Here is a 23201-nt window from a genome sequence, read left to right on the forward strand (position 1 = left end):
AGACCACACACTTTTTTAAAATAAATCCGCTATGCTGTTGATGATCAAATAGATGGACTTATAAGCGAAAGCAGTAAGTGGATAGTTAAAACTTGGGATTTTTAAGAAAAAAGCCTTATTAGATTTTATATTTAGGACATTGGATTAATTGACAATTTATTTTTGACTTCAGCTCGCCTACTTTTTTTTAGAGGGCAAAATGGGTCATTTTACCCCCACACTTTTAACAATAAATTATTGGGGCCTCAATTTCTCTCATCTTGTAAATTTTTTCCCATAGTTTTATTCCTTCTCATTTCTTTCTCTCGCTAAAAGCCCAAATTTTTTAAGCTATCTGACATTCTCTTTGACAACCAACTCATTATTCCTTCTAACAATCTCTCTCTAAACGCCCAACATGTTTTTCTGCACTATTACATGGTCTCTAGAAGCTGAGCCCCATTCTTGTCTGCTCTCATATTCTATGTCTTTTAGTCCAATCTCATTTTCGCATCTACTGGCATTCTATCTCTAGAAACCTAACCCCAGTCTTACCTCGTCTCTTACTCTCTTTAGAAATCCAATATTATTTTTGGCTCCACCCATTCTCTCTCTAGAAACCCCATCCCATTCTTCCCTTTTCATATTCTTTAGAAAAAGAATATGAAAGGAGGGAAGAATCTCTTGGTTTTCAAACAAAGGATTTGGTAGGAGGGAAGAGAAAAAAAAAGAAGGATACGAAGCTTTGAGATTTTCATTTTAGAAAAGGGGGCAAATTGATCCATTTTTTCCTACATAAAAGTGGGAATGCCAAAGTCAAAAACAAAATCTCATAACTTCTTATTGTTAAAAGAAATATTTGTAAAGTTGTTTTCTTAAAAAGACTTTTAAAACTTCAGCCAAATGTCCTGCCTTGAATAGAATATTGGTTGATAAGTAATGCTCTTTTTTGATGGAAACATGCCCAAAGCTATCTGATTGTTGGGCCCTAAAATCTGAGCTAAAACTAAACAAAGAAAAAGTGGGAAGTCAATTATTTTGATCCTTCATCCTTCTAATTCAAAATTTCGAAGTGTACGTAATATCAGTCCCTTCATTTGTCAACGTTTGTGTGCAAACAAAGAACCAACCGACATCAGGCCATCTATCATGGATTTTTGCATATAGTCTGCACCCTGGAGAAAAAAAACTGGGTTCAAAACAAGTTGAATGCCCCACATTAATATAATTGCAAACACGAAAGATGAAATGGGGTGTTCCCGGGGTATTGCTCTAAAGTTCTACTTAAGTTCAAATCCTCCTAGCAGTTTTTCTTTTCCCTTCTCTTTTGGGCAAAACTTAGAAAGTCCATCAGTTTTTTCTAGTGTTTGCAAAATCGAACCAGAATGGTTAAACGGATATGTGCCCGGTAGCAGTTTAACCCGCTTAACCGGTAAACCGGCTGATTCAACTGTTCTTGCCGGGCAAGTCATGGGCGGTCAAAAGAGTGTTGAAAAAATTTAAAAAGATACAATTTTTATTGTGTTTTACTAAAATATGAAAAGCATATAAAGAATGTTTAAAACAAAACACATTCGAATGAAGTTGAAAATTAATGAAAAAAATGCATTTTAACTAATCGATTTGTATTAAGGGGTATTTTTACAATTTTACGAAAAATATTGGAAAATTTAAAAATGAGTATTAATGACCATAATTTTTAATATTTATCATAATGTAAAGAATATTAAAAAAATGCATTACAAATCAAATTCCTTATTTTTGAGAATTTATATTTATTTATTTTATTTTATTTTTTAAAATACCAATCGATCACCAAAACTACGCAAAACTGCCACCCACTGGCTATTTTCAATCTAACTAAGCAATTAGCGATTAGATCGCCCGGCTTTTCCAGCTTGGGTTACGAGGTTTCTATCAAAACCTCATTGGCATGAAAATACATACGCCTACGCACACAACTCCAGGAAACATAATTGCCATAGAGGAATAGTTATCACTTCAAATCTCTATGATAGACAGATTATTAGTATCTCGGGCATGTAGATACCCAACTTGAAATTGACATTTTTTCTTTGAATTTCTAGATCTAAAGGGGTAGAAATTACCCTTAAATCATTAGAAAAGCCTTAGAATAGTCATTTCATCCGTAAGGACCTCACTAGCTTAATACACTATGATCCATAGTCATTTCACATCATAATCTAGACCAAACATATTCAAAATTATCCCAACCCCATAAATTTTAGCTTTAAGAAACCCAAAACCCTCAAAATAGGCAAGTTTTTCAATTAAAAAGGAAGGAGAAATTCAGAAAATCAATTAGCTGGGTAATTTTGATCAGAATATGCAAGTAAAAAAACCTTTCAAATCAAATAAAATCTTTCTACTTGCGGCACATTAGTCGTATCAGATCTCACTTAAAATATCAAACCCTCTTTGGATTGTAGGTAGTGTTGGCTGTAATCACATTAAAATCACGAGTATATAACTAAATAAATGTGGGAAGCATAATAAAATATTGAAAATCATAAAAAACACAATAAAACTAAAAATAAATGAACTCCGATTTGGCACCTAGAATTGATTTCTTGATCAGAGTTTTATTTGACAAATGGAACCATCTTCCTTTGAAAATGAATGACTTTTCTTGGTCTTGAATGAATTAAGGTTAAAAAGCTTCTAAAATCTACCAATTAAGGTATTATGGAATTAATGAATGAATTTTCTTATGGAATGGATGATCATAATGGATTGGAAAACTAAGGTTTCTGGCTCCTATAGTGAACTAAGATTTAGGGTTTCTAAAACTAGGGTTAGGGTTGCGATTTAGCTTAGTTTAGGGTTAGGGTTTCATTTGAGTGCTAACCCTTTTGAGGTCGAAATTGCGAACTTATATAGGTAAATGATAATAAGAAATAGAAGGGCGGTGAACTACGGCCAATATTTTAAATTAAACATGGCCCACTTTCGTGGGCCATGTTGAGCTGTAGACACATCAAAGTCGTCTATAGAAAGCCTTTGATGTGATGTCAAAAGATATTCCTGAGGGTAGCAGGAAAACCAGGAAGCACCCCGGCACATCCCGGATCCATCTAGGATCTAAGACTGCTCTGCGCTAGATCGTGCGATGCGGAATATCACTGTTCCACCCCACATTGTGCAGTGTAGTTAACTGAGACCCTTGGAACCTCTTCCAGAGCCTCTTTTTGGCCAAATAGGCTCCTTGATTGATTGTTTTTTTTTTACTTTTATTGTTGTATTTCACTATTTTCACTTATTCATGCTCTCTAGTTCAGAGAGTTAAACATATTTTTCAGTCTTCCACTCTTTAGATAGGTATTTGTGTGAAAATTACTGATTTGCATCACCACTAAGCTCTCTTTTACACACAACTGCATACACCCGCCGTGGCGACCGACTTGACTTCTTTCATCCTAGAAGTATCAAATTAATTTGTTTTCTAAAATCTCAAAGCGAGCATTAAAGTCGTGAGGGTCACCTAGTTCCTAGGATAGGCAGGGCAGTTGGAATGAGCATCAGCCTTAAGATAAGTGCCTCTCTAGAATCCTCACCCTTAAGTGAAATCCACAATAGGAAGTCGATGTTTTCTCCAAAACAATACGCTCGGTCTTACGTGGGTACTTATCAAGCCCAGCAGCATTTCTAAAATTGAAAAAGTTCTATTAGTTTGAAATAGATCCTCAACCTAGTCTACCTATAGTGACATAGGTCAAATCTTTCAAAAACCGTTTTTGATCGGTGTGCTTAGAATCTATTGACTAGAGGTTACTAGGTTAGAGTGTATCATGGTCGAGTCTTCCCTCAGATGAAGTCTGCTTCGGAGTTAACTGCCTCATCTGGACCTAGCAGTCCCACCCATGCACAATGAAGGTGGTATCTATTCGGGGGTTCTTTGGACCTACTCGTACCAAGGCCAGCTTGAAAGTATTGTGTATTCAAAGGTCCCTCGACCTATTCAAACCAGAGTCGGTCCGTCTCTGGTGTGAGCCAGTCTATAGTTAGCAATCCGAATTATCAGATTAATAACCAAGTGGTCCACCATGGGGAAACCTTTGGTCAAGAGGTACGTGTTGCTAGAACCACCCTCAACAGCTAAAGTATTACCTCAGGTGCTATCCTGCAACAACTAGGGATTGAGACCCCCCATAGGTGTAAGAGCTGTCCAAAAAATGAGGTCTATGCTTTGTCTAACAACTAGTTAGACCATTCAAACCGTCTCAACCCTGAAAACCAAAAGGTTCAAGGCCAAGTAAACCAAGAACCTAGGTGTAGGACCAAGATTTATATAGGAGAACCACAAAAATAGGAGAGAAGAGAGAGGTCATCTAATAAGAGAACGAGTAAGAAAAATAACATTTGAGAATGATCAATACATCATGACATAGTTTTGAGGCACTAAAGTCGGTGGCCTAGATAAGAGGTCAATTTTATCTGCCCAAGGCCAAGAGTTATGCATGGCCTATTAATTTGTAGAAAATGTTTACTACTACAATTAGTATGTGTGATGTAAAGGGTAATTTAAAACCTTGGTCGAGCCGGGCACAACTTGCTTCATACTCGGTCCGTGCTTCCAGACCAGAACCCAACCTGTTAAGCCCAAACCCAGTTCCTTGTTGGGTCAATCGGCTGGGAGTCAATTCCCAGCCCTATCCATAGGTAGCCTTCAGTTACTCAGCTTAGGAGTCCAGACCTGTAGTATTTTAAAAGGGATTGTTTACAAGGAGACCATTTATCTTTATTATAATGAGGTCACAATTATTCCCACTCATTAAATGTTAAATTGGATAGTTTGAAGTGAGTCACGAAGTCCGAGAATAATTGTTTGGAACTTTGTATATATTCAATGACACTATTACATCCACTCATTTTGAAATTTAGAAGACAAGAATATGATTGTGACTTTATTGTATAAAAAGTAAATGGTCTCTTTACGGACAATCTCTATTTAAAAACTAACAAAAATAACATCAAGAAGCAAGGAAAATGTACTATAGGTATGAAGGGTGGTCTAATTTTACCGGGTATACGAAAACGATATTTTCTTTGAAACTTTACCCAAAACGGTCTTTTTTATCAAAAGTGACCCAAAAAGCGCTTAATTTAAATGAGACTGGTCCAAACATTGAACTGCAGGTCTTCTTGTTGGGTGCATATCAAGGAAGTTTATGTAGGGCCTAGCCTTTATGAAAATGGAATAAAGCCTCACCTCAGATACTTTGAGCAACAAAAATATCTATGATGGTTCTAAAATCAATTTCTAACACTGAGTGAGCTCTTATTTTTAAGGTGCAATGGACGGTCTAGATAATTTATTACAATATACAATGTTTCCAGATATTGAAATACTTATTTTTTTCACAACCATAATGCTCAAGCCGAGATGATCGATGACAAGGTGTTCTAATGCTTGAATTGAAATATTTTATGAGTTGTAAGCTGGGGCTTTACTTATTTTGAAAGGGCTGCAGCCCTGTCAAACTATTTTGCCATACATAAATGGGCCCAAAACCTTTCTAGCCTAAAATACAAAACTAGTAGCCAAATTTTTTTAACAAATGTTCTTACTTTATTAAAGAAATCTACTCAAAGGAAACTATATCAGAGTAAACAACAAGAATAGGCAAAGAGGCCCTTCCTTTAGCCAGAGAGTTAGCCAAGGAGTTCGCCTCATGATAGACATGACAGAACGAGACTGAAAAAGGAGCCACCAGGAGCCACCAGGTCCATAGTCTGCAACCAGAAAGACCTCAGCTCCCACGAAATACACAAAAGTTTTCTTCGAAGAACCAAATAATGCATAATGCTTTTCCAAATTTGTAGTCGATTTTTTTCAAACTTACTTTTGATGGCCACCACTAGTTTTACAAGGGTTTTTTGGGTAAGACACGCTTTTGGTGAGTAAGTGACTCACCTATTACTCTGCGGTCCCTTGTCTATCTAACATCCACGATAAAATTTAAAACTCAAAAAATGGCACAAAAAATTTTGGATCTAAGACCACTTTATTTTAAAGAAAAATAGATGGTCTAGATAATTTGTTACAATATACACCATTTTTATAACTTGAAATACTATTTTCAAATGATTTATGTAAGGGTACGGTTTGTATAGAGCCTAGGCTCTAAATAATCAAATTAGAGTCTACCTTCAAATAGTGTCGAGAAATGTGGATTCAACATTGAAAATCTTTGTGATAGTTCATTTTTATTTATAAAGTTTAAAGCTTAAAAATATTGTACATCGACAAATCTATGAAAACTTGAAAATATTGAAAATTGACGGTCCAAAAATGCACTACAAAATACACTATTTTCAAAACTTGAAATCCATTATCATGTCTATGCATCTTGATGTCGAGATGATAAATTTGAGGATATTTGGGCATCAAAACAATCTCCTCAAATGAAATTTAATTTGAGGTAGGCTTTTAATTTGAATTTAATTGTTTAGAGCTTCGGCACTATATAAACTTTTCCCTTCGTGTAAAGGTTTTTCATCTCTATCGAAGCATGAACCATTTTCCCTTAACAATTTACCCAAAATTAAACCCAAACTATTCATATACGGAATTTGAAGGTCCTAATGCCCCCTCAAAAAAAAAAAAAAAAAAAAGAACCGGAAAATGTCATTTACACTTGTCAGCCGATCTCGTCCGGTCATCGGATCGTGTAGAACGGACAAACGATTGAGATTTCAAAGAAAAAGTATTTAGCAAACATGGTAGTTAGATCGTATACATGGTATTTAGCAAACATTTTCGACGAGAATATGACTGGTCAATAGATTTTATGCTTACAATTTCCACTTTTCCCAACAAGAAATTTTTTTTAAGCACTCGTCAAATTATTCTTACGCTACCAATTTTTTGGGTGCATGTAAACTATGCTACTTCGGCAGCGTAGTTTGTTTCGACTCCGTCAGAAAAAAAACATTCTTGGGGAAACTTTTTCAATCTGAAATTTTAGGAACTATTCCAGCATTATTAGATGATTATTTTTTTTAAAAAAATAAAATTTGAGTTTTCTACCGTTTAGATTTGATTATTGGAAAACTACATAGACTCTATTCAACGTGGAGACGTTATTTTTTTCAAATGTGTAAGAGGTACAACTTGTTTTTGAACAGTATGTAAAAGGGAACATTTAGGTTAATTCTTTCGTTTTTTTTTAAGTTAATTTATGGGTTGAAAAAGCTCTATCCTGGAAGTTTGGGGTCCTAAAATTAATTGTAGGCGGTACTCTAGCGAGGAAGTAAATAAACACTCTACTCCCGAGGGTGGGATTCGAATATTTTCCGTTTAGGACGCGTTGGTAACATTCGAATAAGGTTCCCGCCTTTTTCAGGCGTCCTCTTGAAGTTTAAAAGGGTGCGATTTCCATGATCTACCCACCTTGTACCAAACAAAATTTTGAGATGTCCAATACTAAAACAGGACCTACCCAAAATGAAGAGACAATTCAAAATCTACATTAATTTTTGAAGTTTAATCTTCCCATGTTTCAAATATTAATTCCAAAATTCCTGAATAGAAAACTTCTACTGAAAGTAGTAGTCCGGATGCTTATTACAGATTCATGATTTCGTAAATCATCACTCTCTCTTTCACTCTCTTCATTTCATTTGAGTGGGGACACTGCAACTCCAGTTAGCTACTCAACACCTTTCGAGCATCGCTTGGGAGCATCTAATGCAGGCCTCTCTCTCTCTTTCTCTCTCACTGAACATGTTTGAATTTGATGGTGTTTAATGTTTTTTCTTTCGTGGTATCTATAGCGCTAAGTGTGTATGTATGTGTTTTTTTTCTTGAGATCTTTGCTGTGGATTCGGTTTATTTTATAAAAAATTGGAATGGAGTCCTTGTGCTTCTCAGATGCCCTGTTTTTTCTTTCTTTAATATATTTTCAGCTCCGGAATTTGTGGGTATCGATTTACTTAGCATGGGGAGTGGGTAACTTGTTCATATAATAATATATAGTTGCATAAAAGATTAGGAACTTGAACTATCTTTTTAGGTCAAACTTCTTGATTTTTCCTTATGGGCCATAGCTTTTACCGCTGTTAGTGCACATCAAATTGTGATTTTTTTACTGATGCTTCTTTGCTAATGAATTTCAGTACTGTTGTTGTACATCAAAATGTCCCATTTTTGGTTATTGATCAGTGCTTGTTTGTTGAATCCTTTGCAAGAAAAAACTCACTGTGGTTCTCAATGTTGGAAGATTAGTCCGCGTCCAGAGTGATTGCCTCGGCAGGGTTCTGAGGCCGACTTTACAAACCCGAGGTTGTATAAATTATATTATTTGTATAAAAATCAGTATTAGTAACTCACTAATCAATGTATTTCTATTTATTTCATATTCTTATAATGATTTCTGAATTTTGTTTCTGTCAATTTTATTTTCCTATTTTCCCCTATTTCGAAAAATTCAAATATTTTTTCAAGCTATAAATCAAAAATTTCCACAGTCCAATATTTTATGCAATTTTTTTGAATTTCAATCTTTATGTAACTTCTTTGTGCATTTATCTTTATTTTTTAAAGGAATTTTTTAATTTTTTGTGAACTATTTGCGTGTTCACTCAAGCTCACCCGAATTACTCGGCCCCTAACCCAAGCGGGGTTTTTAAGCTTTGGTGGTTTTCATCTTAATGGACCATTTGGTCAGGTCCCATTTCTTACTATGTTAAAATCAGTTGAATGTAGGAAATAGAGCATTTATGTGAAATTTGCTTTATCAGGAATTTGGGAGTAAACTATAGCAATCGGGCTTGGCCTTGCTTGGTTCGGTGTTGTTGATTACAATTCTACAGCTTAAGTTCGATTTTACTGCTGACCTACCCAAAGCAAAAAGGAATTCGAGACCTAATGCTTTCATTAAACATTTTGCAATTGGATTAATTAGGGATGGATGAATTCCCAATTTGTTATATTATTTGAGTTATTGAGAAAAGCTTTGTACTTTGTATTAAATTGGGTTCGACAATCTGACACCTATAGTCCATGTTTGAGGCTGTTTTGGGCAGGGATTATTCGGGCAGCAGAATAGTAATTTATACGGATCTACTGTATAACAGTAATGGATTTATGGGTTCTTCATCGTGTAAATTAAAATCCAGTTCCTTTTTAATCAGTATCCTAACCGTATTACAAACTGACACAAGGGCATAACTGTCCTGTTATTAGTTTTTTCTTTTTCTCTTATGTTTTGAGAATATGAGAAACCAATAAAGTTCTGATTGTGGAAAGACATTGTCTACAAATCTCAAAGACATTGTCTATAAAAAATTATATTACAATTGCTACAAGGAAACAGATAAGTAGTTTCTGGGAGATTCAAATTCAATGATTCATCATTTGTTGTTGGTTCATTTAGATCAGCATAAATTATATGATTAATGATATCCAATGTGGTGCACATATATGGACAGTTGACATGCATTCCCCTGCCAAAGCAAACATTGAGCTGACGAATGGCTCACATCATCCATCCATCGTCTAATAGAGATGGTTGAGGTCAGGTGTAGTTCACTATTCGTAAACCCTAAGTCTGTAATGCATCATTATATATTCGTTCTGTACTTTTATTTGAAATATTATACATTTTTTTCCATCCAGCTTTACAAATCAGTTCTAGTTTGTCATGCTTGAAAAACCTCCTCTCAAAATAAAATATCAGCTTTAAATACCCCGAACAAAGCCTCCTATAGATTATTTCTTCATCTTTTCCTTTCTTTTGTTGATTACTTGATTACAGCCGTTCATTCTCTTGTTGAGTTTACTGCAAGTTGTAGGAGTGTCTTTTGGTCTTGTGCTCACTGTAGAAATCTTAAATTTAATTGTACATGCAACATGAGCAAGTGCTTATTCAAAGTTGTACCATTTGATTCATGCTAAATAGAAACAGATTGAGACGGGACTTCTATTTGTTTGTATTGTGATGCAAATTTTCTTGCAGTCACTATAGTCATTAAAAGAGAGCTGCCATGGAAACCAGAAATCATGAGCATGCGACTCGATTTAGGCTTGAGGTACTTCCATTGAGAATGATCTATAAAAGTCGGTTGCTTTCTCAAATTACTACTTTAAAAGTTTTTGTATTGATTCAAATTCTATAAATTGAATGTAAGAAGTTCATGCTTTGACATGGTTTAGATATTGCTGATAAGTGAGAAGAATAGACTGATTATGACATGTCGTTTGCAGGGGAAGTTTGTTGCAATTGCCTTATGCTGGCTTCTTGGTAATGGATGTTTGTTTTCATGGAACAGTATGTTGACAATTGAAGATTACTATAATCACTTGTTCCCGGTAAGTGACAAGGAATGCTAGTATGGAATGAAAATGCTATTCTCATTACATAATTGTGATGAGCTTCTAGTCTTTAGGTTGTACTGTAAGAAACTCCTTGATATATCAGGGTTTATTGGAAATTTTTAGTGCCTTTTGGATGACATAATTCTTATGAAATTATACAACAAATTATTGAATCAACTAAATTTAAATGTGCTAGGCTCTATCTCATTGATTGGGAAGAACCAGTGGTTTCAAGTTGGGTTAGTTTTCCCTTATGATATTAGACTCTAGTTGTACAAACAACAGCATCTTATGGTATTTGTTACCTCCATACTTTTTTTGTTTGTTTTTGTTTTTGTTTTTAGAGAGAGAGAGAGAGAGCATGGACTAGAGTAGATGGAATATATAGAAACCCTTTGGGCAAATACGTAGCTAAGACAGCCAAGATGCTTGTTAAGGGATCCTATATCAAGGTTTCACAACAAAAATAATGCAAAGTCAATAATGGCATGATCCGGTAATTTTATTAATGCCAGCATCCACATATAATAGCCCAAAATCAACTATATATGTGAGAATCCCAATTACTGCTGAATTGATTTGCTGATTGGATAAGCAATAAAGTATGCAGTGAAACTTTAGTGTTTTCCATTTTTGTTGTCGATTAGATTTACTTGTGTTCGAATTTATGAAGGAACGCATCCACTTTTCATGCAAAATAAAATAAAATTACATCTTAATGTATTCTTCATTTGGGCTAGACTCAATATTTTACATGAATACACATATAGGACTTGTAACAATGCATCTGAACTCTCTTTTATCCTTTTTGTAATTTTTCAAATAATATGTCTGATGCTGAACATGATGCCTCTCTTATTTTTGAATCTATTAAATTTTAGGGATATAATTTTTGGAATTTGTAGAGCTTATTTTAGGAATTTTCATGTTTTTTAGGAGGGTTTCTTAGTTTTTTTTTTTAGGATTTTAAGGGCTGTTTGGAAGAGTATTTAGGGTCCTTATAGATATCCACTAGAAGTTTGTGTGATGGCTACTAGAGGTGTGTAATGGTTACTAGACAAGGTTGAGTTTGTGTCGTAATGATGACAAAGTTACATGATAAGGAATTCAATGATCTGAAAGGAGAATTGAGGAACTAACATACAAAATATATTAAAAGCTTTCAAATAAAAGGAGATTCAAGGATCTAATGCACAAAGTGCATCCAACCGGTTTGGTTAGTGTTTAGTTGTTCATGACAAAGTTAGATCTGAATCCCACTGATTTGAGTTCGCGGATTAGAATTCGTTCCATAAGCATAGAAATGGTGAAGCTTGCATCACAACTAGGGGAGGAACGAGGATCTTTCACATAACTAGTCATTATTTAAACCTATCTTTGACGAGGTAGATAAAGATGATCCTATCATCGACTTAGAGCCAAAATGGGGAAATTTTGATTGCAGGCAGTCTTCCGATTTTTAGTTTTAATCACTTTTCTTTGATCCCTTAGTTGGTTTGATCTAGGATGAATAACACGACCTATGGCTAAACTAATAATTTTTGACAAAGAACCTCTTGAAGAAGTTGAGGAAATTAGGACATTTTCTCTTGTGGATAGTGAGGAGATATTAGATTTTAAAAAGAATGAAGGAACCCTTGAGGGTGAGGCGAACTAGGAAACCCCAGGGTCTCCATTCATTGTGGTAGCTATGGGTGAAATACCGAGTTCGATAATGAAGTTCAGTTTAGTTTGCTCTAGGGCTGCACCAAGGCTATTCTAGCAAGATAACGTAGATAGATTGAAGCAATTTCAGTGGGTTTATATAGCTTAAACAAGGCAAACCCAGAAGGCTTATCTGGGTGAATCGAGCATATATATGCACAATTTAACAACTATTCAATTAATATCTATTGGACCTTTCCTCGAGGTGTTCAAAGCAGAGTTTATGTGCTGGTCAGCTCATTACATAACCTCAGTTCTGATGTATAATCATTCTATTTTTATTTGGCCAATGACTCACAGGTGCCAGATTCAAGGTACAATATTAGTGTTGAAGATGATGATTTCATCGTGGTATACTTCAAATGTTTTTATTAAATTTTGGGAATGTGTTGGTTTTAGATTTGGAAAAAGTTTATATAGAGCCGAGGCTCTAAACAATCAAATTAGAGCCCACCTCAAAAATTTCACAAGAAGAGTCTGTTTTGATGCCCAAATATCTCAAATTGATCATCTCGATATCAAGATGCATGGACATGAGAAAACATGGATTTAAAGTTTTGGAAATAGTCCATCTTGTAACGTATTTTTGGACCATCAATATTCAGGTTTTCATAGATGTGCTCGATCTATACTATTTTTAAAGCTTCAAATTTTGTATTAGAGATGAAAATATATTTTAAGGCTATCACAAAGGTTTCCAGTATTGAAACCACATTTCTCGACACTATTTGAAGGTGCGCTTTACTTTGATTGTTTAGGCACTCGGCTCTATACAAACAGCACCATTTAGATTTTTAGGGATTATTTTTTTGTTTTTTAAGTAATTTAGGATGTTTTTAGTTTTTATGATTTAAGAGGAAATTTGAAAAGCAATTAAGGTCCTTATAGAATCACTTATTTTATCAAGGTAATACTTTCATTGCAAATTTTTGTTTTAATTCAGACAAGTATTAAAATTGAGATTTCTTGGCTTCTTAGAAGGTCTTTTATTATAAATAAGGGCCAGATTAGAAATTTGCTTATTAGTTGTTTTTAGAATCCTAGTTAAACTAGAGAAGTAGAGAGCTATAAAGCTTTGCTTGTAAATGTTCATTGTTTTTCAATCAATTTTTCAGTTCTCTGAATTTGCTCTTTAAATTCTTCATTGCATTAATTTATATTAGGAAAATTAAAGTGTGAAGATGCATGTGATGTGTTCCCGAGGATAAAATGGCATCATAAGGTTTTTAGTATGTTAGCTATTTGACGGTTTAGTATTTAGATAGCATGTTTATTGTGTTTTGAATATTTTTATTTGTCAATTGATGACTTTTTTCTTTTTCTTTTTCAAATTTGTAGTTCATTATATGTGTTTTTAAGAATCATGGTATTGAAATAGAATATGTCAGATATCTTCCAATAGTGCTCATAATATTTGATATTTATACTTATTATATGAATTAATTCAGATAGTAAACTTATTTTGCTGCTTAATGCAGAAGTATCATCCTACACGAGTACTACCTCTTGTATTTCAACCTTTTGCACTTGGAACGCTTGCGATATTGACATACAATGAGGCAAAGATCAATACCAGATGCCGCAACTTAACTGGATACTTTCTTTTTTTCATAAGTTCCTTGTTAGCTCCGGTGGTGAGTATTCTTCTTATTGATCCGCAAATACATTTGCAAATATGTACTAAAACTCAATTATATAAAATTAGTCAATTGGGCTGTGACCAACCGTTGAACTGATGGAGGTTCAAGGACATAAAGTCCATTTTTAAGAGACAGTGGAGTGTAATCCATAGTTATTTGCATTATAGTATAGTTTCTCAATTTGGTGTCTAGTTGAATTGTCCAAATGTTTTCAGCTATGACATCTTGTCTATGTACTTTCACTCTAATATGACATTGTTTTCTTTGTCAGCTAGATTTGGCGACATCAGGGAAAGGAGGGATAGGACCTTATATTGGCATATGCATTATTAGTGGAGCTTTTGGGGTTGCTGGTGCTCATGTCCAGGGAGGAATGATTGGGGATCTCTCTTGCATGCGATCTGACTTTGTCCAGGTAAATAATTATATCTGTGGTAATGAAAATGTTTTTTTTATGAATTTATCTACAACATTCGTGTACTATCTTAGAACTTCTTTTAAGTTTTCTTTTGCTTGTAAAATGCAGTCATTTTTAGCTGGCCTAGCTGCATCTGGAGTTCTTACATCGGCTTTGAGATTAATCACTAAAGCTGCTTTTGAAAGTACCAAAGATGGTCTACGTAAAGGGGCAAGTATGCACATACACCTAAATTACATAGATAAATTGGTTTTGGGTAGTTCCAAAAGAAATTGTCGCTGTTCAATTCATAGCGTACATCCAATACGTTCTTAATTATTCAAAATGGATCAGGACTGGCATCTATAACATAACTGGTGCAATTCAGTGCTTCTCAGTTTCTGCCGCAACATTAAGAAAATGATGATGGAAACTGATAAACCTCAAACAATTTTTACGTTAAACCTATGCGTTAACACTAGATAGTTTCGGTTTACTTTCTTTCTTCTATTTGTGGAGCTTGTTGGCAAAATAAAAAGTTGGCATCCTTTGGCTGCATTGGAAGGTATGATGCAAACCATGCTATGCAGCACCAACCATTCCTTCTAGATAAGTAGAAGGGCTAATAAAATTAGTATTTCCTTAATCTTTTGGCTGAAAATATGCACAGAGTAGTTATGTTCACTTTTTTCTATATTAAATATATTCTACATGTTATTCTTCATCAGAATGCACTAAAGAGGGCTTGATCACAGAATTCTTTCCCCCATCCTTCCATTAAATAAGCTTCAAGATAGAAATTTTCAATCATCTCGAAATAAAGTTCAGATTCTTATACATACTTGGCATTCATAATTAATATATCCTACCGAATCCAATTTAAGAATACTGAGACTTTTATCCATACCATACCATGACACCCTAGCACGCTGTGACTCAACTCTCAATTTTGCGTTCTCACTTTCATTAATTTTAGAGTTTGCAAGTCTTCCTTCTTTCAGCACTTTGTAGTTCCATTGGAATTGTGTACTCACTTTCTGTTGTATGATCTGGGTACTCTGGTGTAATTGAAATAATAGTGATGCTGAACTTATATCCTTTCAATGACTGCTTGCGGTAAAAATGGCCATATTGCATGAAGGATGTTGAAAGATTACCTGATTGCATGAAATGTCCCTACTTGCATGGGAATATAAGGTGTGCTTGAGTGAAATAAATACTAGGAATTTTTACACGATCTGATATATGACTAAATATACCCACGCAAGCAAAATTATATCTTGGGAGTTTATGTCTGATGTTGTCCATTAAGTGACTTGAGATACCATGAGGTTTAAATTACCTTTGACCATCTATTTATGCCACTTGTGTAGCTTATTTTTAGTTTTAAAATAAGAAATCGGAGAACTACTTTCTGCTCATTGTGTCACATGATAAAAAATAAGACCAAATGAGCATATGGTTAAAAAAGCTTCCATTTCTAACCTATAATAAAAACCAACATTGTATAAATAATAGATTTAAACAATCATTTTGTATCCCAAAGCAACATATTTCACCTTACAAATTGCATTAGTCTAAATTTTGTGCTGCAAACTATCACGATGAACTTTTCAAGGTGTGGATCAATTTAATTTGTAGTCCAACATGTAAGAAACTGTAAGCATCAATTGTACTTAATTGTTCCATATGCTCGTGAATGAAGATCTATCATTTGCAGCTTGCTTAAAAGATATTTGAACCATCATGTTGAAGTGCTTTAGTAAATATATCAAACAATTGATCTTCAATTTTCATGTGTGGGGTTTCATTCGCTGTATCCACTCTTTAACAAATGAAATGCGACTCCATGTGCCCATGCTTTCTATGCTCGTGAAAACTAAACTTGATGCGCTTCACTCAAGTTATTACGATATCATGGAATCGGTTGAATTTACAACTAGTATTTTGATAAATACTTTGTCCACAAGTTTGCAAATTTGACAATGATAAGGCCCCATGATGTTCTCTTGTACTAGGTACTGCCATTTTGTCCTTTTTCATTCTCTTCTTTCTAAATGTGGTCTTCTATGTATACTGGATCTTCTGCCATTGGTACAAAGTGCCTTATCCATGTCACTGAAGCAAGTAATATCAATTGTTCCTTCTTGGATATTCTAAGATGGTTATTCATGGATTGGTTTTGTTGTACCTCAAAGTTCAAATAGTTCTTCCAAAAGCTGTTTTGGTATTATTTTTTCTTTTGGTCTGCATAAATATGTGCCATTTGTGACTCCTGATGGTGTGGCCTGTCCTTATGGTGTTAACAATTACCCTTCTTAAAACTTGTTGCATAACGGGTTTGGAATTAACTCTAGAAGCCCCATCGACTTTAATTTACACGGAGATTAGAAACTTGTTATCAACTCATGAAAGCTTACCAACCAACTCAATTTGGCAACTTGTGTAGTTGTGTAACTGAAGAACTTGGTTCCAAAACTCACCCAAGTTTTTACAGGTTGATTGGAAAACTCAGCTATTTTAACTCAGCTTTGAGTCACTTAGTTGGCTTTAGGATTTTTTAACACATATTTACATTGAAGAGATAGTGGTACAGATACTGAAAATCAAAGATATGGTTCTGACTGATTTGCTGTTGCAGTTATTTTCTTCGCTATCTCTGTGTTGTTTGAGCTGCTATGCCTTCTTGTCTATGCATTTCTGTTCCCGAGATTGCCAATTGTGAAGTACTACCGTTCTAAGGCAGCTTCAGAAGGATCAAAGACTGTCTCAGCCGACCTAGCTGCAGGTGGCATCGAAATTCAGCAGAGCTTCGGAGTAAGTGCTTCTCCACATTGTGCTTATGTGCACACACAACACACCCACGCTATAATACGTAAAAGTATGCTGTATGCAGTCGTGCTATCCATTATTGATTGTGGATGATTGAGATGATCTATTCCTCCTCTCAAGTGGACTTCGACAGACTTGAGCCAACGAATGGTTAATCCCAACCAGTCATTGTCAACAGAAGATGATTATGATTGCATGCCGCACTTTTTGTATGCTTTTTGCATTATGAAATGCATACCCACACCTCCAAAAGGGCCTTGACCATCCATTCTTTTATGATGGATAGTGGAGATTAATCTTAATTGGGCTAACAAGGACATTCAACAATGTACATTTATTCTCTATTGTCTGTTATTCTCCATGAACAGTGAGTACCATAAACCATATTCCGTCAGATTATGATGTAGTTTCCTATGTATATATGAACCGCAGAAATTCATAAAACTTTTGTGCTGCGTGGTGCCTCACTATCTTAATGTCTTTGAACATTGTAAGGCTTGCTTTCTGAACCAATCATGGATTTATTGAAGGTTGCAGGAGATCTAAAATATGCAGAGCGTCTTAACAACAAAGAGTTATTGTTTCAGAATATAGACTACGCTCTTGATACGGCTCTCATATACGTGCTCACATTGTCCATTTTCCCTGGGTTTCTGGCTGAGGACACTGGCTCTCACAGTTTGGGCTCATGGTATGTTTTATCTTAATTCAATTAGCCTGTGTTTGTAATGCCTTCTTCTAAACGAAAAGCTTTTGGTGAGTCCATCCTATGCACTCTTGTCTCCCCTGCTTCTCAAGAGTTTAAATACCCAAAACACATGTTAAATCTCTGCAAATAGATTTCAGCCGCAGACCCATGAAGTTGGAGCTCCAAAAAGAATGTAGATCTATTGATCTTAGAAAAAATGGAAAGATTGGTCCGAGAAAGTGTATAAGATGAACTATTCTTAAGTCTCGAAGTTTAGGGTTTTTTTGATCTTGGTGCTCAAGATGACAGACCTGTGAAGTTTTGATTACAAATCCATCTCCAATATGGAGTTTGGAAGCTGGTCGAATTGGAATAGGTGTGCCCCGGGACACTCCTATTCTAATGTATGGTACATACTGTTGTTCTCAGCCTTCCCACTAAAACCCTGCCCTCTACAAAAACATAGATCCCGCATAATACGTTATCAGCAAGAATCAGCTTCTCAATACTGTTCATGGTTGGGCAATAAAATCTTTTTAAGTAACTCTTTTCTGCGCACACAAAAATCGGCATTATGTTCCTTGTTGATTAGGTTGGAATGTAATAGATGTTAACAAACCGGAACAGAGAAACAAAAGATGGCTGTTAACAACAAAACATAACAGAATAACAGAAGATGGTTGCCTGTGAACCATATTCCATGTAGAATTATAGTCCAAGTAACTCTTGATTAGTACTTTGGGACTTGACCTATAGGCGAGGTGAGTTTTGGTTTTCCGCTGCTTATATTACATACTTTATATGACCCTGGAGGACCGTACCAAAGATCCCTCGGGTAATGAGTTATAAAGGGCTGACAGCTAATTGGCATGCCATTTTACATTTAATGTCTACGAAAGTGAGGTTATAATATATAAGTAATGATACTATGAGACCCTCTCAGACAGTAGTACCCCAAAAGATCACTATTAAATTTTGATACAGATCTTTAGAAAAGTTATTAACAAATCCAATCACCCAATTCCCATACTCATGTCATAACTTTTCTAGGGATATGTGTCAAAATTTAATAGTAATCTTTTAAGGTGTGTGGGAGGGTCACATAGTATCATTACTCATAATATATATATATTAATAGTTTTTATCTTTATTTATTTTTACTTTATAGACTTGGGCGAGTTACTCATACTCACTTGAGTAAATTTCTGTAGATTGCTTTTAATTAATCAAAAGAAAAACAATTTCCATTTTCATCAAAGACCGAGTAGAAGACGTCTGAAATGCAGGTTTACTGAGAAAGGCAACTTTGTTAACTTGAAATTATTCTTCTATAGGTATGCACTCGTTTTGATAGCAATGTTCAATGGTTTTGATCTTATTGGGAGGTATATTCCACTGATAAACAACTTGAAGATTACATCAAGGCGTCCTCTAATGATAGCAACTATTAGTCGTTTCTTATTGGTCCCAGCATTTTATTTCGCGGCCAAGTATGGGGACCAAGGCTGGATGATCATGTTGGTGGCCCTCTTGGGGTTGAGCAATGGCTATCTTACTGTGTGCGTACTCACCGCAGCACCAAAGGGTTACAAGGCTAGTTAACTTTCATATAATAATTACAAAATTGGTTCATCACCCATTTCTCTCTCTAACGTTGGTTATCTTTCATATAGTGTTTGTAAAATTGGTCCATCACCCATTTCTCTCTCTAAGGTTGGTTATCTTTCATATAATGTTTGTAAAATTGGTCAATCAACCATCTATTTCTGTCACACATAGACAAGTAGAATACTCGGTCAGTTAAGTAAGCAACAGGAGAATTTGCATGCATCCTATAATTAATTATTTGCAAACCACCTTCTTTTTGGCCTAACAATGTCATTTTCCAGTTGACACCTCAAATAGATTAGTTGAGAATGACTTACGGCCTTGGCAATAGCATTGTTGAGCCCCATGATGAGGTTTATGACTCCATTCTCACCAAAAGGTAAGGGCTAAATCCCCATTGATTTACCACCTTTTGTTGGTGAGAGTGGTTTAGGCTTTGTCGGTAGTATTTCCGAGCCCCATGACGAGGCTTTTGAATCCATTCTCACCAAAGGGTAGGAGGTCCAAGTCCCCACTGACTTGTTACTCTTTACTTACCCAAAAAAAAAAAAAGAGGAACATCAAATAGATTAGACATCATTTTTGAAATATTATGTAAAACTGTTCAAAGTCAAATATTTGAAAGCTTAAAATGTCTTATTTTTTCAGGGACCTGAACAAAATGCCTTGGGGAATATCTTGGTTCTTTGCATTCTTGTGGGTTCATTTTTGGGAGTTGTACTTGACTGGTTGTGGCTTATAGGCAAAGGTCCGTGAAGCAGCATGCCCTGCGTTTTTGTGTTTGGGAAATTCCTCATTTGTATTTCCTAACTTATATATATAAGAAAGGGCAAAATGGAAAGTTCCATGTTAGTTATTTATAAGGATAATATTTATGTTGGATCCTCATCATCGTTATCATCATCATCCCAGCCTTATCCTGGCTAAAAATGTTTATGTAGGGTGTCAGTCTTGTACTATACAAGTAAGATGCACCTTAATAACTTTATGTAAAACATTTCTCCAAAGTTGAAAATTCTCTAATTGATCATCTTTACCTTAATATGTATAGATGTAGACAAAAAGGGAATTTAAGTAATGAAAATATTGCATATTGTAATAAATTATGTTGGAAATAGTGGTGAAATGAAACAAAATGAAATATATTTGCATCAAAAGGAGGAAATCCAATCCCTTTAAGTCTAGGCAAGAATGAATTGCTATCACAAGAAAATATTTGTCATTTACTAATATGAATTGGTGTGTATCTTACTGATATGAATTAGTGCATATCTAAGTTTTTATACATCTAAGTTCTTCAGGTAAATTTTTCCTTGGAATAAAAAAAATAGAGGATTGTGAAACCATATTGCTATTATAAATACACAAGTATGGTGAGATCTCTAGCACATGAGTTTCCTCTTTTCAGAGTGAGAAAATTCTCAAAACAAACTTGGTTTTATAATAGGAGGACACAATTCCCTAATTATGAAGAAAGAGTCTTTTCAACTATTTCGTGTGATAAAATCATATTTAATAAGACTTTCATTATTCGATTCTTTAATGTGCGTTAAATAACTTACTATTTTTCTATCTACAAATGAGATAAAACATACTTTAAACACTATATTATAAAATACATTATTTGAAATAACACTTATTATTTTCCAAAGCAAAATATACTATTTTTCTCCACTATTCGAAAATAATATGCAAACTTTAGGCAGTATATGTCATTTGTACACCATGAAGATATCTTTCGGTTTGAACATCCATCTAGTTTGTGCACTATAAAGTACATCAAGCTCTATAGTAGCTCTATAGTTTTGAACCAAGGATCTTATCGATAACAATAGCACAACATACAAATGACATAGACACTCTAATATCTATATATTGCCAACTTGTTATGGGCTTTGAGTTTATATCCTGATTTCATGGCACTATAGAGATGAGTCCATCTCATAAGAAGTTGCCCAACTTTCACACTCATGTCGGTACAGTGTTTTAAAAAGTGGACCGCTTAGCGCCTAGGCGGTCCAAAAGACCCAGGAGCATTGCCCAAGCCTAGGCTGCCAAATTAGGTGGATATCCTTGGGCGCCTGCCTAGGTGCTCGGGAACCCGTTTGAGCCTACCCAGGTGGCCGCCCGCCCAGGCCCTGCGCCCCGCCTAGGAGCGGAAATGTGGCTCCTTGAGGGTACTTTTTGGTTTTTTTAATTTTAAAAGGGTAAAATTGTGGGTTTTGGGTTAATTTGAAACCTAAAACTAGAGGCTATTTAGAGAGAGAAAATTCTAAAACAAAATTTCTACTGGGCCACCTAGATTCTGGGCGCTTGCCTAGGCGTTTGGTAGCTTGGACCCTCCTCGACCACCTAGGTGTTGCCTAGTACTTTTTGAAACACTATGTGCGTGAGTCTATCATAGGTGCCCCTATATATAAAATATCAAAATAACCAAATTTAACTCGAACTATAAAATAAACCACAAAACGTTAAACTAACACGATAACAAACATCAATCTAAACCATGCACTATGAAATATCTAAATTTAACTAGTCTTTTTTATGTGAAATTTAGGGCAATACAGATTACCATTCCCATGGGGTATTGAACTTGAGGGTTTCATGAATCTGCACATCCTTTTAGGTATGTTGTGGGTTTGTTCTTCTTTTTATGCCATAGACTTTCAATAACTAGCTCCCTTGAAACGTGTTACAAAATAGTGTTAGAAAGATAGAACCAGGTGAGTCAACAGGCCATACGATGGTTCTGAGCATTGATCGCAAAATCACCCAATCTAACTGCTAACCGCCCGGTTATTGTGTTATGTTATGTAGGGTCTTGTGGTTTGAATACTACTAATTATGTGAAAATGTAAGTAATACTTCGGGGACTCCGCACTCTTCTTCAAAGATTCAACTGTGTACCTTGTGTTGTGGAAGGGGATTCGCTTAATATCATAAACTGGTGCAAAATGGAAACTAAATCTCCATGGTTGCTATGAGATAAATGGATAGAGGTTGTAGATATCACTTCACAGTTGAATGTCTCTTTCCAACATATTTACAAAGAGGCTAATGAAGTGGCAAATGGTTTGGCGAAAAAAGGAGTTGATTTGGGGGAAATGGTTATCTTTGAGACTTTACTTGTTTGACTTCTATGTAAATTTGTAATTTTCTCTTTACTATATTAATAAAGTGATAGTAATATTGTCAAAAAAAAAAAAAATGAAATGGGCTTGTAAAGGATTTGTCCCACATCGAAGAGATGTGGGAACAAATGGCAATATAAAAGGAATTGGACTCATGTTGTACGTAAGCGCGTGACAAGAACGGTTATTGTGTGGCTGCAACCATTCCTCTCCTTTTCGGTGGGCTCACTTAGAAATTAACCGTTTGATGACATCAATATTTGACGTGTCCGTTGGGTGATGTCATGGTGTCTGTTGTGTGACTTCATAATACCGGCTCTTGTATCAAATCGGCCGGATCCTGTTTTTAAAGTGGATTTGGGACTGGCTGGACAATACCCGATTCCGGATCGGGTCAATGACTTTTTAAACATTGGTTTTGGCTATATATTCTTGTTTTCACATTTTTCCCATTCTTTGGATTATTTCGAAAATATTCCCACACACAAGTTGGTTTTTAAAATCCATTTTTCTACTACTTTTTTAACATCATTTTGAAGTGTTTTGCTTAATCCTACTTTGAGCATACATTTCATGTTTTTATTTTTTTTGGATTTTTTTATATTTTCTATGATTTTGTTAACCTCTTTTATTTTAGAGTTACAATACTCATCACTAATCAATAATCAAGAACAACATAAAAATGTTAACAAAAAAGACTACATGAGCTTCTAGGCAACCTATGACCTGATTTTCATGTCAACAAAAAAGACTACATGAGCTTCTAGGCAACCTATGACCTGATTTTCATGTCAACAAAAAAAGACTACAAGTATGAATTCTATGTGATGAGCTTCTAAGCAACCTATGATCTGATTTTCATGTCACTGTCAAATTGAACAAC

The 23201-nt window shown here is 35.0% G+C and overlaps 1 protein-coding gene across 13 annotated transcripts; it reads left to right on the plus strand.

Annotated features, from left to right (window-relative positions):
- The first annotated feature begins 7391 nt into the window (after positions 1 to 7391).
- On the plus strand, positions 7392 to 22060 carry LOC18426422 (equilibrative nucleotide transporter 3). 13 transcript variants are annotated; one of them, XM_011622212.3, is made up of 13 exons: positions 7392 to 8284; positions 9433 to 9522; positions 9960 to 10032; positions 10208 to 10312; positions 13501 to 13656; positions 13934 to 14077; positions 14189 to 14294; positions 16701 to 16876; positions 17422 to 17582; positions 18914 to 19172; positions 19836 to 19935; positions 21745 to 21813; positions 22005 to 22060. In XM_011622212.3, the coding sequence occupies exons 3-13, from the start codon at positions 9988 to 9990 to the stop codon at positions 22043 to 22045; spliced, it is 1362 nt and encodes a 453-aa protein (XP_011620514.2). In that variant the 5' UTR covers positions 7392 to 8284; positions 9433 to 9522; positions 9960 to 9987; the 3' UTR covers positions 22046 to 22060. The 13 variants fall into 13 exon arrangements, with proteins under 13 accessions (XP_011620514.2, XP_088714489.1, XP_088714487.1 ...); XM_088858363.1 differs by having other exon boundaries at positions 9433 to 9517; XM_088858361.1 differs by having other exon boundaries at positions 7392 to 7696.
- The last annotated feature ends 1141 nt before the right edge of the window (positions 22061 to 23201 follow it).

Source organism: Amborella trichopoda, chromosome 2 (genome assembly GCF_054954075.1).
Source record: "Amborella trichopoda isolate Santa Cruz 75 chromosome 2, AtrichopodaSantaCruz75HAP2 v2.0, whole genome shotgun sequence".
In the NCBI taxonomy this organism is placed as follows: domain Eukaryota; kingdom Viridiplantae; phylum Streptophyta; class Magnoliopsida; order Amborellales; family Amborellaceae; genus Amborella; species Amborella trichopoda.